At 34.3% G+C, this 15,104-nt stretch overlaps 3 protein-coding genes across 3 annotated transcripts in view; all 3 read right to left on the minus strand.

Moving 5' to 3' along the window:
• Nucleotides 1-1,795: 1,795 nt before the first annotated feature.
• Nucleotides 1,796-5,564, minus strand: LOTGIDRAFT_172868 (hypothetical protein; the record flags this gene model as incomplete). Its single annotated transcript, XM_009050051.1, has 4 exons — nt 1,796-2,139; nt 2,642-2,703; nt 2,856-3,064; nt 5,562-5,564. The coding sequence occupies 4 exons, from the start codon at nt 5,562-5,564 to the stop codon at nt 1,796-1,798; spliced, it is 618 nt and encodes a 205-aa protein (XP_009048299.1).
• A 1,870-nt stretch (nt 5,565-7,434) lies between these two features.
• On the minus strand, nt 7,435-10,063 carry LOTGIDRAFT_140100 (hypothetical protein; the record flags this gene model as incomplete). Its single annotated transcript, XM_009050052.1, has 2 exons — nt 7,435-7,601; nt 8,980-10,063. The coding sequence occupies 2 exons, from the start codon at nt 10,061-10,063 to the stop codon at nt 7,435-7,437; spliced, it is 1,251 nt and encodes a 416-aa protein (XP_009048300.1).
• Nucleotides 10,064-10,737: 674 nt separating this feature from the next.
• Nucleotides 10,738-15,104, minus strand: part of LOTGIDRAFT_62520 (hypothetical protein) — a gene marked incomplete at both ends in the record, with an annotated part of 21,656 nt that continues 17,289 nt past the window's right edge. The window contains 3 exons of the mRNA XM_009050053.1: nt 10,738-10,823; nt 13,535-13,684; nt 14,061-14,174. Of these exons, the coding sequence (XP_009048301.1) occupies nt 10,738-10,823; nt 13,535-13,684; nt 14,061-14,174 (350 nt within the window). The remainder of the gene's footprint in view (nt 10,824-13,534; nt 13,685-14,060; nt 14,175-15,104) is intronic.

The raw sequence follows: 15,104 nt of genomic DNA on the forward strand, positions 1-15,104 counted from the left end.
TAATTAAGTCTATTTATAGTACAGACTGCAATAAACATAACTGATTAGATACATAGATACCTTACTAAAACCTGAATATCGATTAAATTTACCTTCTATATAATGCATATTAACATTATGAAAATAATGATTTCAGACTAAAGAATGTTTTTGATATTGTTATTTCTGTAATTTTATTTCAGACTGAAGAATGTTGTAATATTGTTTTTTCTATAATTTTAGACTGAAGGATATTTTTAATATTGTTATTTCTATAATTTCAGACTGAAGGATGTTTTTAATATTGTTATTACTATAATTTCAGACTGAAGAATGTTTTTAATATTGTTATTCTATAATTTCAGACTGAAGGATGTTTTTAATATTGTTATTTCTATAATTTCAGACTGAAGGATGTTTTTAATATTGTTATTTCTATAATTTCAGACTGAAGGATGTTTTTAATATTGTTATATCTATAATTTAAGACTGAAGGATGTTTTTAATATTGTTATTTCTATAATTTCAGACTGAAGGATGTTTTTGATATTGTTATTTCTATATTTCAGACTGAAGAATGTCTTTAATATTGTTATATCTATGATTTCAGACTGAACGATGTTTTTAATATTGTTATGTCTATAATTTTAGACTGAAGATGTTTTTAATGTTGTTATTTCTATAATTTCAGACTGAAGAATGTTCTTAATATTGTTATTTCTATAATTTTAGACTGAAGGATATTTTTAATATTGTTATTTCTATAATTTCAGACTGAAGGATGTTTTTAATATTGTTATATCTATAATTTCAGATTGAAGGATATTTTTAATATTGTTATTTCTATAATTTCAGACTGAAGGATGTTTTTAATATTGTTATTTCTATAATTTCAGACTGAAGAATGTTGTAATATTATTATTTCTATAATTTCAGACTGAAAGATATTTTTAATATTGTTATTTCTATAATTTCAGACTGAAGGATATTTTTAATATTGTTATTTCTATAATTTTCTGACTGAAGAATGGTTTTTAATATTGTTATTACTATAATTTCAGACTGAAGGATATTTTTAATATTGTTATTTCTATAATTTCAGACTGAAGAATGTTTTTAATATTGTTATTTCTATAATTTCAGACTGAAGAATGTTTTTAATATTGTTATTTCTATAATGTCAGACTGAAGAATGTTTTTAATATTGTTATTTCTATAATTTCACATATTCTGGGTAGAGGAGCAGCTAGTTGTTTGGTGGTTGGTGTAACTTCTTTATCTGAGGTGGTTGACTTGAGGGAAATGCGGATAATCGAGTTGGTTATCTGGGTGGGATAGTCATTGTTGCTAGTGAACACATCTTTCAAATGGTTAATTTCGTCATTAAGGAATTCCGGGTCACAAATGGATCTGGCTCTGCGGGTAAGGGTAGAGATTATGCAGGATTTGGTTTGTGCAGGGTGGTTGGAGTTAGCATGTATGTACTGGTCGGTGGCCCTCACAGTCCCTACTCGATGTTCACCCGTCGTGTTTATTTCCAGACCCTCGCTGTCCCGACTCGATGTTTACTTGTAACAATAAACAATGTATTAACATGTTGTTTTACTGTGATTTTACTAATCATTGTTCAGATAGTTCTGACGAGCTTTACTGTGGTAAGCAACCGTTTAATTATTATCAATACAAACAGAACAGGCAAAATATCATACAAAAATCGACAGCCTATAGAAATTTTACACTTTTGAGACATGGCAGATTAGACGCAGGAGTAAGAAGAGTTGTGCTGTTCTGTGAATTCACAGAACATTTCCAAGTGCTACTGACAGGATTTCATAGAGGTCGATTTAAGTAATATGTCAAGAATGTTTGACTGCTTTATCTCTGTGCTTTTACTATGTTGTGTTGTTGCAAAAAGTAATTTTTCGCGCAAATATAGTTTTTTTTTCTCCACCAAATCTTTTACGGATTCTGTTTCGACACTGGCAATGTTGCTATTAATCAGTCGTGGATCACCAGCCTGTAGTGGGAATGCTGAGGGAATAGGCCAAGTAAGTTCTCCCAAACTCTTTAAAATATTTAAGAATATAAGAATATAATTTTGGTTCTTTGATAGGAACAGCACTCCATATGTTCTTCCTCTTTGAATATAGTCTTTGATACCTGAAAAATAACAACACGTAAAACATAAAATGATATTGTACAGCGTGTCCATTATAACTAATATTCTACAATTTCATCTGCTTAGGGTAAATGAGCAAGAAGCAAATCATGAATACAACATACAATCAGAATGTAACTGGCTATATGTTATCAAATACATGTCAGATAAAATCATACACCTTCTATAAACTGCCTTTATTATCTACTCCTTGGGGTCTGTCTTTATGTTTTTGGTAGTCAATGACTGCAAGTTGATTTCTGGCTGTATACACTGGATACCTGTAAGATATTATTCATATTGCTGATAAATTGATATACCAAGCACTAATTTTGCAGAATGAAATATACAATAAAGTCTTCGGGCTTTATGCAAGATGTGTTGAAATTTATTCCTTCTTAATTCAAATTTCTGGCCCATGAATTGAAATCCCAGGATATGTGCAACCTATTAGGCTTTAGCATCACATGATATTTTGTTACTTTTGTTGTTTTTGAGACTTACCCATAAGAAATCTTTTGGCTGCATACATCAATAAGTGCTGGTGGAAATTGTCACCAGTATGTCTGAAAATATAAAAAGTTATTCAAAGTTGAGAGACAACTATCCTTAACTGACTTGGAAATGACAAGATCTTTCGAGTCCATTTATTTATTTATCTATTAGATTAAGCATACTTTCAGCCAGTCGACCTTCATCATAAAACATGAAAACATACCGAAAATTAACGTAGTGTTTCAAAGTGTGTATGAATATTGTATCTACCACTGCTTTTGTTGAAGTTTTGTGAGCATCAGTATCCGGTTCCAACAATTTCTTGTTAATGTCTGTCAACCCACCATGCTCACATTCTGGTACAACAGCGGACTCTTTTAATAACTTTTGGTGTATATTTATTGTATGGTGTAATACACCCCTCCATCTATCCTGCATTAAAAATATTACAAATAAACCTACAGATGAATATCTAAAATGAAATGATGACTGATGATCTGTGAAAAAAAATTGTATTACAGTTTGAGTCTACCCTGTAAGTTTTTTAGAGTAAATTATATTCCATTTTGGAGTTATAACTTATATCAATATGATATAGATTAAAGCACAAATATCAAATATTGTTTACAAGCCAAGCACTTTCATCACCTTCTGCTTTCCTGCTTGAAAACCAAACATTGTTGATGATATCTGGGATTCATGGTCTCAATTCAGCATTTCTTGATTCTTGGGCCAACTGTTAGAAATTAGGAACAAAGTATTAGAATACAAATAAAAATGCAAATTAATAAATAATCTATAAATTTTCACAACTGAACAGCATCAATCGAGAACTATGAGATTATCGACAGATTTGAGAAAAATATCGTGGAATTTTGGCTCAGGTAATGACTTACGGCTGTGAGCTTTTTGTCAAAATTCTTTGCACTAATAAACAAAAAAAAAGAACACAAATAAGTTTCTGAGGCAAAACAAAAATATCTACAAACTACAGAAATAACTCATCCAATGCCATTATCAAACCCTTCTTTTCCATATTTCAGATTTCAGATCTGCCATTCGTTTGTCAGCTATCTTACAGGCCAGTATATCCTTAGTAGAATCTTCCATCACTGTGTAAGTACAGTACATAGCACAGTGACCAGAGTTGTCTTTTCTTCCATCACCAAAAGATACAAACAAAATGTGTCTACCTCATTTTGGTCCATAATACAATTTTTGATGTATTCCATAGATAAATATCATTCTGAGAGAAGTTTTTGTTCAATACTTAAAACATTCATTCCGAAAGGCATGTCAGGACAAGACATTCAGAAGAAGATGGCCGAAAACTCAAATGACCACAACCTTAATATTCTTACTCTAAAAAATCTACAGCAATAAATATTATGGGATTTGTCAAACAAAGAACAAAACTTTTATGAATAGAATAAAAGTTTAATCTTACGAAATGAAAACCCACTTCAATTCGTTTATTGAAAAAGGCAAATAGTGATGTTCCGATTGTCGGATACTTATAATGGGTGAACCAATGAGTTCACATCACGTTTTGAAGATAAAAGCCGCATTTCATTTTAACTTGCAAACTTAATTAGGATTTTGGCCTCTATTTACAAAGTAAGAATTGTTTTGACATTTGATGCAACCATTTGTGTAAGAATTTGACAATTGGGGCAAACCTAGATTTTTCACATACTCAGCAAACGTGTAGGTGTATGGTAAAAAGCGGAGGTGTATTACCAAAAGTTTAGGTGTGCCGGATAATAACCTATTTTAAAGATCAAAGGATTGAGAAAAGTTATGGGTATAAGAAATATTAAATGCAAAATCATATCACTTATTAAAAAATTTCACAATCCATTCGGTTTATCTCATCTTAGTGTCAGAATTTTTTTTTTTAAGCTGAGCTAATCAGAAGAATTGTTTCGCCTATCGTCAAAATTTGAGCCCTATTACCAGTGAAGATAGAAATTTATATTTTGAGGATTATTTGAAGGTACCTAATGATTTTGAAATAGTTCTGGTAATTTGGAAGAACAATTTGTTTGCTGAGATAATTAAAGTTGAAGACTGTATCGTCATCTATATTTTATATAAATTAAAGTGAAATATTCAACTCCCAGAGCTGAAATGGAAAAAGCCTCTAGTCATTGGGATGGGACAATAAACCGAGGCCCCGTGTGCTACATGCTGTGCACGTTAAAGATCCCTCAACAGTTGAAAATCGAAAAAGTGCAGGCTGTCTTGGCAACATTTCCTTCATTGCACACTGCATGGCTTTGCCCGTCTTCATTAGCCCACATGGTGCAGAAAAGTTGAAGGTAAAACTTTATTCATTTCATTTCATTTCAACTCCCAGAAGACTATTAGTAAAACTAAACACAGTTGAAAAGCATGTTTATTGTATCATTCAAGTGTAACGATTTCAGTCTCCAGTTCTCTAACACTGATAATAATATTATACCTACTGTATATGGTGGTTTGTTTAGTATAGATCCCCTTAGGCGCAATTTTACGTAGTATAGGACATGTTTAAATGTTTTAATTTATAACTTAAATTTCACAACATATATATATAATTATATATATAACGTTTTCAGCATTCACGACATCTTTAGTACAATAACAACGATAATAATATTAAACAGTGACGTCGCCATGGGTTACGTTTCAAGTAAAGGGAATTCAACCTATTTTGATTTTCTAAAACATAACATTGACTTTCAGAAAATTTAAGAAATTCCAAACAATCAATATTATCTCTTCATTCAAAGGTGTAATAGACATAGAAAGAATTAAAAAGAAAGGAATTTTTTCAATTAATTAGAGAAATTGTGACTTACCAATAATCTTAGTAATATTTAAAATTTAAAGAACAGGGCGGGTGTTATTCATTATTTACATTTTCTGCTTAATTCAAATATCTTACCATAGTTTTGATTCCATAGAAACCAAAGTAAAGAATTCCAACAGATTTGAAATATTCTTTTTTTTTCAGATCTGTAGCATTTATAACTCAATTTCATTGTCTAATAACCACAGAAAACCCCCTTCAACGCTCAATAATACTAGTGTATTAAGTGTGGCATGTTCTTGTAATTTGTCTCCATGAACTAAACACAAGGTTGATGTAATAAAAGAGGTGTGACAATGATCATTGAATTCATTAAAAGCAGCACATATTAAAGGGGAACAGTCGCCAATTTCTATGTTTATTTGGGTATTGAATATAATACTAGAAATGTACGGAAACCCCTTTAAATATACCTTAAACTCGAAATTTCATTTTCTATTTCTATAAATATCTCTTCTACATTATGTGACATATTGTCAAGAAAAAACGAGTCGTCATTTTAATGCAGATAATTCTGGACACAAGTGGCTTTTGAAGCTCAAATTTCGGCGTTGAGTTTTGAACTTTAGTTTTACTTTAGAGAAATCCCGTTTCTAAGACGATTGGTCGAACCGATAATGAGCGTGTCCCTTTAAGTTCAGATCGATAGTTATATTTTTCAGTGTTGATTTATAAAAACATGTTTTTGTAACACCAAGAGAGAGCAGCATACAGTTCAGATGGTTTTAGGTTTTAACGTTAAGATGATATAGAATTTTTATATTATATGATTTAAAGATTAACTCTATAAAATATTACAGTAACATTTTTAACATTTTCTTTCTGATTCCGTACGTTTTCAACATCATAGATACTATAGTCCCAAGTAGTGTGATGTCGTGTTGTATGTCATCGTATTCTGTAGATTGAATTGGAATAATTACCGAAGATAACTTTGTTAATATCTGAAATGAAATGAAACGAAATGTTTATCTAAATAAAATAGATGAAAAGTACACAATAAATAATGACTGAAATAAAAGGAAATAAAATAAATTATCTTTGTAGTAAAAATATTTTTGATTTGAGCAATGTCTGTAACTTATATTTGTATCAATCAAAGTTATATTAAGACTCTATTATATAAGCTGATTTGATTTACCAAACAATTTCCAAAGAAAATTGCTATATTTTAAAATATATTTCTAAAAGAAATTGTCTTACCCCATTATCCACTGAGAGGAATATGTTATATTCATTGAGTTCACCTAATATAAAACCATGGGAGTGTAAAGATTGAAGTGATTGAGTTATTCTGATAACTACATCCAATATCATTTTAACATCAATATCTTCTCGTAAATACTCTACTAGAGATACCGAGTCCTGTGGAGAGTCCACATGGAACAACTCCAGTGATCTGATTTCACGGATGAGTTTTCTTGTATCTGACACTGTAAATAAAGTGATAATATTCACGATACGTTGCTACATGTATAAACTCGGTAACAGGCATATAACATCAGGTTTTCATACAGAACAGTCATAGAGTTCTCTCCCATATAGGTCTCACTCAAGATGATACAAAATGTTGATAAACAACATATGCATGCATTAATGGCAACTTGGAATCTTTAAAGCATTGTTCAGTTGAAAAGGCAAGGAGTGACATCAGTTTCTCTGATCTGAGCCCAGAGCTCTTATTTCTACAGTAATTAAGAAGATATATATTATATATAAGAATACCTTCTGATGTTTCTGTTAAACTTCTAGTCAGTTGTCTTCTCAACTGAAATGTAAAGTTTTTGATCTTAATGTATACAGGATAGACATTCGTAGACTTTGATAAATATTCTTTACTTTCAGGGATGCGAGTTGTGTGGGGATTGAGATTGTAACCATGTAAATATTGTCATTTAAAGTTAAATACAGATACCTGGATGACTTTGTCCAAATTCTTTACATACATTTATAGTACGGTACACCTTTGTCTTACCTTTTTTACAAATAGAGAGGGTCGTATAGATGAAGTAGAATATATAATTGGGTTTAAAGCTGAATTCACTGGTAGAATAAAAACTGCTACCCAGGCGTACACATCACCCGGTATAATATGACCTCGTAAAGTCATCAGACCTACAAGATAAAAACCATAGTTGACTAGACATCACCAGGTATAATATGACCTCGTAAAGTCATCAGACCTACAAGATAAAAACAATAGTTGACTAGACATCACCCGGTATAATATGACCTCGTAAAGTCATCAGACCTACAAGATAAAAACAATAGTTGACTAAACATCACCCGGTATAATATGACCTCGTAAAGTCATCAGACCTACAAGATAAAAACAATAGTTGACTAGACATCATCCGGTATAATATGACCTCGTAAAGTCATCAGACCTACAAGATAAAAACAATAGTTGACTACACATCACCCGGTATAATATGACCTCGTAAAGTCATCAGACCTACAAGATAAAAACAATAGTTGACTACACATCACCCGGTATAATATGACCTCGTAAAGTCATCAGACCTACAAGTTACAAACAATAGTTGACTAGACATCACCCGGTATAATATAACTTCGTAAAGTCATCAGACCTACAAGATAAAAACAATAGTTGACTACACATCACCCGGTATAATATGACCTCGTAAAGTCATCAGACCTACAAGATAAAAACAATAGTTGACTAGACATCACCCGGTATAATATGACCTCGTAAAGTCATCAGACCTACAAGATAAAAACAATAGTTGACTACACATCACCCGGTATAATATGACCTCGTACAGTCATCAGACCTACAAGATAAAAACAATAGTTGACTAGACATCACCCGGTATAATATGACCTCGTAAAGTCATCAGACCTACAATATAAAAACAATAGTTGACTAGACATCACTCGGTATAATATGACCTCGTAAAGTCATCAGACCTACAAGATAAAAACAATAGTTGACTACACATCACCCGGTATAATATGACCTCGTACAGTCATCAGACCTACAAGATAAAAACAATAGTTGACTAGACATCACCCGGTATAATATGACCTCGTAAAGTCATCAGACCTACAAAATAAAAACAATAGTTGACTAGACATCACCCGGTATAATATGACCTCGTAAAGTCATCAGACCTACAAGGTAAAAACAATAGTTGACTACACATCACCCGGTATAATATGACCTCGTAAAGTCATCAGACCTACAAGATAAAAACAATAGTTGACTACACATCATCCGGTATAATATGACCTCGTAAAGTCATCAGACCTACAAGATAAAAACAATAGTTGACTAGACATCACCAGGCATAATATGGCCTCGTAAAGAGACAGATTCCCTGAAATCGCGAAAACCTGTTATTTTTACTTTCGCAATTAGTAATTAATTTACGTTATTATTAAAACCAAATTATAAAAATGTTTTAATAAGAATGATATTGATGAAATACGGTTACCGCACTTGATGTTTTATATATCACTAACAACTCACCCATAACACAGATTGGAAACCAACAGAGAAAATCTGACATAACGATAAACGACAACTTTCTAGCCACCGACATATCAACTTTCTGTTCACGACGAACTTTCTGGCCACTTCTCTTAACGGTATGGTAGATGACACCTTGTCCAACAGCCACGACGATAAAACAAACACAATTCCACAGAATAAATACAGCCATTCCGTATTCCCAACCTGGTGCTCGGTTTTTAGTAAGTGGAAGCCCCAGACACACGCCTGTTCTAGAGTAGAATTTACCAGAGAAGTAGTCTAACGGAAATAAAGGAACGGCGGCCATGACAATGCTGAGGATCCAAACTGCTTCGGATGCTAGCCAGGCTGATTTCCGTTTCAATCTGAACACACTGAAGGGGAATTTGATAGCAATGACTCGATCTATTGTGATCAGACAGAGAAACATGACTGAAGCCTCGGTAGAGAATGTCGCCAGAAATCCTGCAATTTGACAGGACATGCTGTTTCTCCAGGATTCGTCATTCCAACTGTATCGTCCACGATAGATCACATCAGCTGTGGCAATCATCAACATATATATCCCCATAATGAAATCCGCGAATCCTAGATTAGCCACTAGCACGCCGTTACTCTTCGCCAAGTCCTTGTCATCCACTAAAATCCGATAAAGCAATACCAACAGGTTCCCCATCAGCGCCACAATCCCTAAAATCCACATAGATATTCTTAGAGTACCGTTCTTCATCAGATCTGAACACGATGAAAATTCGTCAGGATCCGGTAGACATTGCGAATCCGGTACGGACGCTGGTCGGATACAACAGAACGTATAACGGTCCGAATATAGATAGGACAGGTTTGATAAACCGTTAAAAACGTTTCCTCCAAAACTCTGGATGTTGTTCCCGCGCATGTCTAAAATCTGACATCGAGTCAAATCAGAAAGGGCTTGGTCCTGAATAGAAATAAGACTGTTGTGGGAGATGTTCAAACGTTCAAGAGAATCCAGACCATAGAATTGGTTAGATTTTAAACTCTGCAAACCAAGTCCGTAAAGATCTAAAGCTTCTATTTTCACAAGACCGACGAAAGTCATGGGCTCAATCAGCTGTAATTCTAAATTTCCCAGAAGGTTGAGGAATTTTAGATTCTTTAAATCAGTGAAAATTCCATGGTGGAGACTCTGAATTCCATTCCAGCCCAGATCAAGATGAAATAAGTTGTAAAGAGACCGGAACATGTCAGTAGATATAAATCGCAAATCTGTGAAAGAAAGATCGAGAAATCCAAGATGGCTAAACGAACTAAAGGTCAAGTTATCAGCCTCGATGTTTGAATCTTTCAAAACAAGATGGCGCATATCTGGATTCAAACCAGACAGAAATTGCTGAGTGATGTTGATAGAACATTGTATATTGAGACCAGAACAAGAACAACCATCAGGACAAGCTATGTTACAATTCAGTTCGTCATCACCAGCATGACAGTCTGTCACACCGTCACACACGTGACTCCACGGTAAACAAACCTTCATATTATTACATTGGTAATAACCAGGACATCTGTAGTATTCTGAAATGAATAAATGAATAAATGTTGTCAACTCCTACTTACACTTCCAGTCGTTAATTTTGATTAAGTTCAAAAGCATCAGACGTATCTTCAGCAAAAACTTTTCCTAAAGAGAAAATTGCCAGGAAATTTGTGATAGAAATTTATGTAATGTAAAACAATGGCTTATGGGCTTCATTGTGACGTACCACAGTCAACTTCATCATCCTGTTCTGGACAATCCGGTCTACCATCACAGACTTGATTAACAGGTATACAATAACTTCCTCTACATTTGATATAGTCTACAGGACATTCAAACAGTTCTATAACAAAATAAAAACATGGTAACGGTAGGTGGTAGACCTGCCAATTTGAGCAAGACGCTAATTCAATCTATAGACTTTCTGATTTGCGTTTTCTGGTTCGAAATTGGGCAAATATGAAAATAGCACCATCCTGACAGTGAAATATTCAGTCGGTAGAGTTGGATTGTCTACCTGACGATTAGGTACCGTTGGTTCGAATCCTCCTCATGGTATTGATATAAACTATTAGGAGTATGGGAACTAGATGAAAACAGAACTTACCACATTTAGTCAGATGTGACAGATCTCGACAACCCTTGATGACGTCATACTCATTATATTCAAATATACATCTTGTTGCTGACGACGTCACTATTCCTGATTTACACAACAAAATCTCGGTATGGTTCTGTTGTTCTGAAATGTGTGAAAGACATACACGATATAAAAGATCATTTTGAAGATCATAATCCATTACCACAACATGCTATTCTGAGTTGGTACGAAAGACTTGGAATACAGAAACCAAGTACTAACGATCAGAACCGCAAAACGAAACCCGAAATCCAAAACAAGAGTTTAGGGAAAACACTGTAGCACCTTATGAACTTTTCACATAAGGAAGTAGATCAGAAGTGAACAGAAAGACTTCACACTTAAATTATTAAACCTTATTCTTTATAATCATATACATATACTTATGTAGATCATTCGAAAAAAAAGGAACCCTTCAGATTCCCACTGAGTGTAACCCTCTGTCATCCTACCTTCTTCACAGATTAGAGGTCCCACAACATTCTTAATACTTTCATATCTCCGTTGACCGCCACTTAATATCTTAGTGATGGGTAAAGATGTTTTATCATAAATGTAGCCTCTGTCTCTCAGTCTGGCGTTATCATCTAGGGAAAACCAGACATATCTTGGTAGATCACATAAACATCTGAGATAAAAATTAAAATAGATTAAAATAAATTGTGCGTCGCGGCTTTATCTTGTATGTGGTGAAGGTCCGGAGGTAGAAAGAGTCAAGTCGTTCAAATGGAAATGTCAATTACCACATCCAGAAATTTACAGGATGTACACAATAGAGAGTCATCAACATTTGAAAACAGAAATAAGCTATGACCGCTGTCCCTCTTGCACTCTGTATGTTTTTCCCATTCAGATACACAGAAGTAGGGACGTTTAACGCATCTTAATTGCTCCAAACATGCTATACGTGTAGTTATCCGACTGAAGCAAGGCAATTCCGTCAATAAAATTCGCGTCCAAAGAATGACAAAATCGTGAGTAAAGATAGTACATTAGTGGACACCAAAGAGAAGTACCATCAGGTGTTTCGAAAAGAGTAAGTCAATTCTCCTTCGCGCGACACCCGCCACTTCTATTTAGGTAAACATTATGATAAACCGCTCCTCTCACTGGTAATAAGAGCTACTTTACTTCGTTCGAGTTTCTAAAATGGTAGAAATTTGTGATGTGGTGTAGGTGGGATTTCTTCAGAAGCTGCTAGATGTAAATCAGTTATCTGTTTCAGGTTTTAAACTTTTGTCTCAATCACGTACCGGAATTAGTAACATAGATAAGACCAATAACGTAAGACGATGATATCCCTTTAAATAATAAATATAAATACGACCTACTGGGTGTCATTGTCGGAACAGTTGTCCTCTAGAATACAAGAACAGGAATCTGAAGTGCTGTGGAAATTTCTTTTCTTGCCAGTGACATCCGACCATGTAAAGATATCATTATCATAGATCTTCCAGGACTGGTGGCAGGTTATTTCTACATACTGGTAACAATGGGTTGATATTTGTGTATATTTCTGTATAGACGAGAGACTGGCAGTGTATTCAAACACTCTGGTAACTTCCTCGTATGTAGAGTATGATGTATCTTCCATATTGTGGTGAAATACAGTCCGGATCTTATCATTCTCAAATAAACATGCCACTTCTACAGTTTCTACAGAGTAATAATGACAAAACGATTTCTATAGAGAAATCAAAAAACAGATAGAACCAGAGCCACACGTGGCACAGAGTGGGACTTAGCTAATGTGGCAAATTGTAAGAGACTGTGAAAAAATCAACCTTTTAGGTTAGTTAGGTAGCGTGCCAGAACAGTCTAAAATTCGTCCGTCATCACCATCATCGTATTGGCTGTCCATGTATGAAGAGAAAAAAAGGAATCAGCATTTCATGATACATTTTAATTACAACTGCAAGAAAATATCTTACCATTGTCGATATTGATATTATACTTTCCGCTTTCCGTCGCACCAACTGCTTGCCATGTAGCACAGGATGGTTGTGATTTACTAGTACAAGTTATCGGTTCATCTTCACCGTACAGACCGGGACAGTCCATAAACCCGTCACAGAACTGAGACTTGGGAATACAAGACGTATCATAACATTGAAATGTTGACTTGGGACAGATATCTGAAATAGAACGAAATTAATGACATTAAAATGATACAGCCGTCTTATCATTTCTTTTAACCAGTTGACAATGCTCTCTTTCAGCTGTGGGTATCACTTTTCATAGTCAAATTCAACTTGCAGTTCTCCTGCAATATTCTGACTGTCATATACAACTAATTACTGATATCTAACTGTAAAAGCTCTAATTTATGTCTAAAACACCTAATAACAATTGGAATAATGCAAACGTATGCTATCAGTGTCCTGATTCAAGACAACCACTTTCACAACCCCTTGAAGGTTTCTTACCACAACCCTGTTCATCTGATTGATCCAAACAATCTGGTATTAAATCACATCTTCTATCTATTGATATACACTGTCCTGAATGACATCTCCATGTGTTATTATTACAATTAGAATAAACTGAAATACAGAGTTGATATCTAATCATCCCATTGATTAATAGTTGTCTCCCTTTAATACACGAAATTATAATTTGGATCCTTTTTAATAAAATCTAACAGAAAAATACCTTTATGAAATTAACATCACCAATTCAATAGATTCACCATTGTATGAAATTTGATAATTCTTAATCAATAAACAAAGTACTAACTATCTGAACCCGAAACCCAAAACAGCATACTGGCGAAACATTGGTAGCAGCTTATTAACATGGGTTAGTAAATAAAAAAAAAATAGTAATAAAATGTGGTATCAGGTGTCTAGTAGAAAATGTCGATTCTTGTATGATATTTTGCTTGTTCTGTTGGTATTGATAAATTAAACGGTTGCTTACCACAGGAAATCTCGTCAGACGAATCTGAACAATGCGGAGTAAAATCACAGTAAAACAACATGTTGATACATTGTTTATTGTTACAAGTAAACATCGAGTCGGGACAGCGAGGGTCTGGAAATAAACAAAACAGATAAACATCGAGTCATGGCAGCGAGGGTCTGGAAATAAACAAAACAGATAAACATCAAGTCATGGCAGCGAGGGTCTGGAAATAAACAAAACAGATAAACATCAAGTCATGACAGCGAGGGTCTGGAAATAAACAAAACAGATAAACATCGAGTGGAGACAGCGAGGGTCTAGAAATAAACAAAACAGGTAAACATCAAGTCATGACAGCGAGGGTCTGGAAATAAACAAAACAGGTAAACATCAAGTCGAGACAGCGAGGGTCTGGAAATAAACAAAACAGATAAACATCAAGTCATGACAGCGAGGGTCTGGAAATAAACAAAACAGGTAAACATCGAGTCGGGACAGCGAGGGTCTGGAAATAAACAAAACAGGTAAACATCGAGTCGGGACAGCGAGGGTCTGGAAATAAACAAAACAGATAAACATCAAGTCGGGACAGCGAGGGTCTGGAAATAAACAAAACAGATAGACATCAAGTCGGGACAGCGAGTGTCTGGAAATAAACAAAACAGGTAATCATCAAGTCGGGACAGCGAGGGTCTGGAAATAAACAAAACAGGTAAACATCAAGTCGGGACAGCGAGGGTCTGGAAATAAACAAAACAGGTAAACATCAAGTCATGACAGCGAGGGTCTGGAAATAAACAAAACAGATAAACATCAAGTCATGACAGCGAGGGTCTGGAAATAAACAAAACAGGTAAACATCGAGTCGGGACAGCGAGGGTCTGGAAATAAACAAAACAGATAAACATCAAGTCGGGACAGTGGAGGTCTGGAAATAAACAAAACAGGTAAACATCGAGTCGGGATAGCGAGGGTCTGGAAATAAACAAAACAGGTAAACATCAAGTCGGGACAGCGAGGGTCTGGAAATAAACAAAACAAGTAATCATCAAGTCGGGA

The sequence above is a fragment of the Lottia gigantea genome, assembly GCF_000327385.1.
Source record: "Lottia gigantea unplaced genomic scaffold LOTGIsca_143, whole genome shotgun sequence".
Classification (NCBI taxonomy): domain Eukaryota; kingdom Metazoa; phylum Mollusca; class Gastropoda; family Lottiidae; genus Lottia; species Lottia gigantea.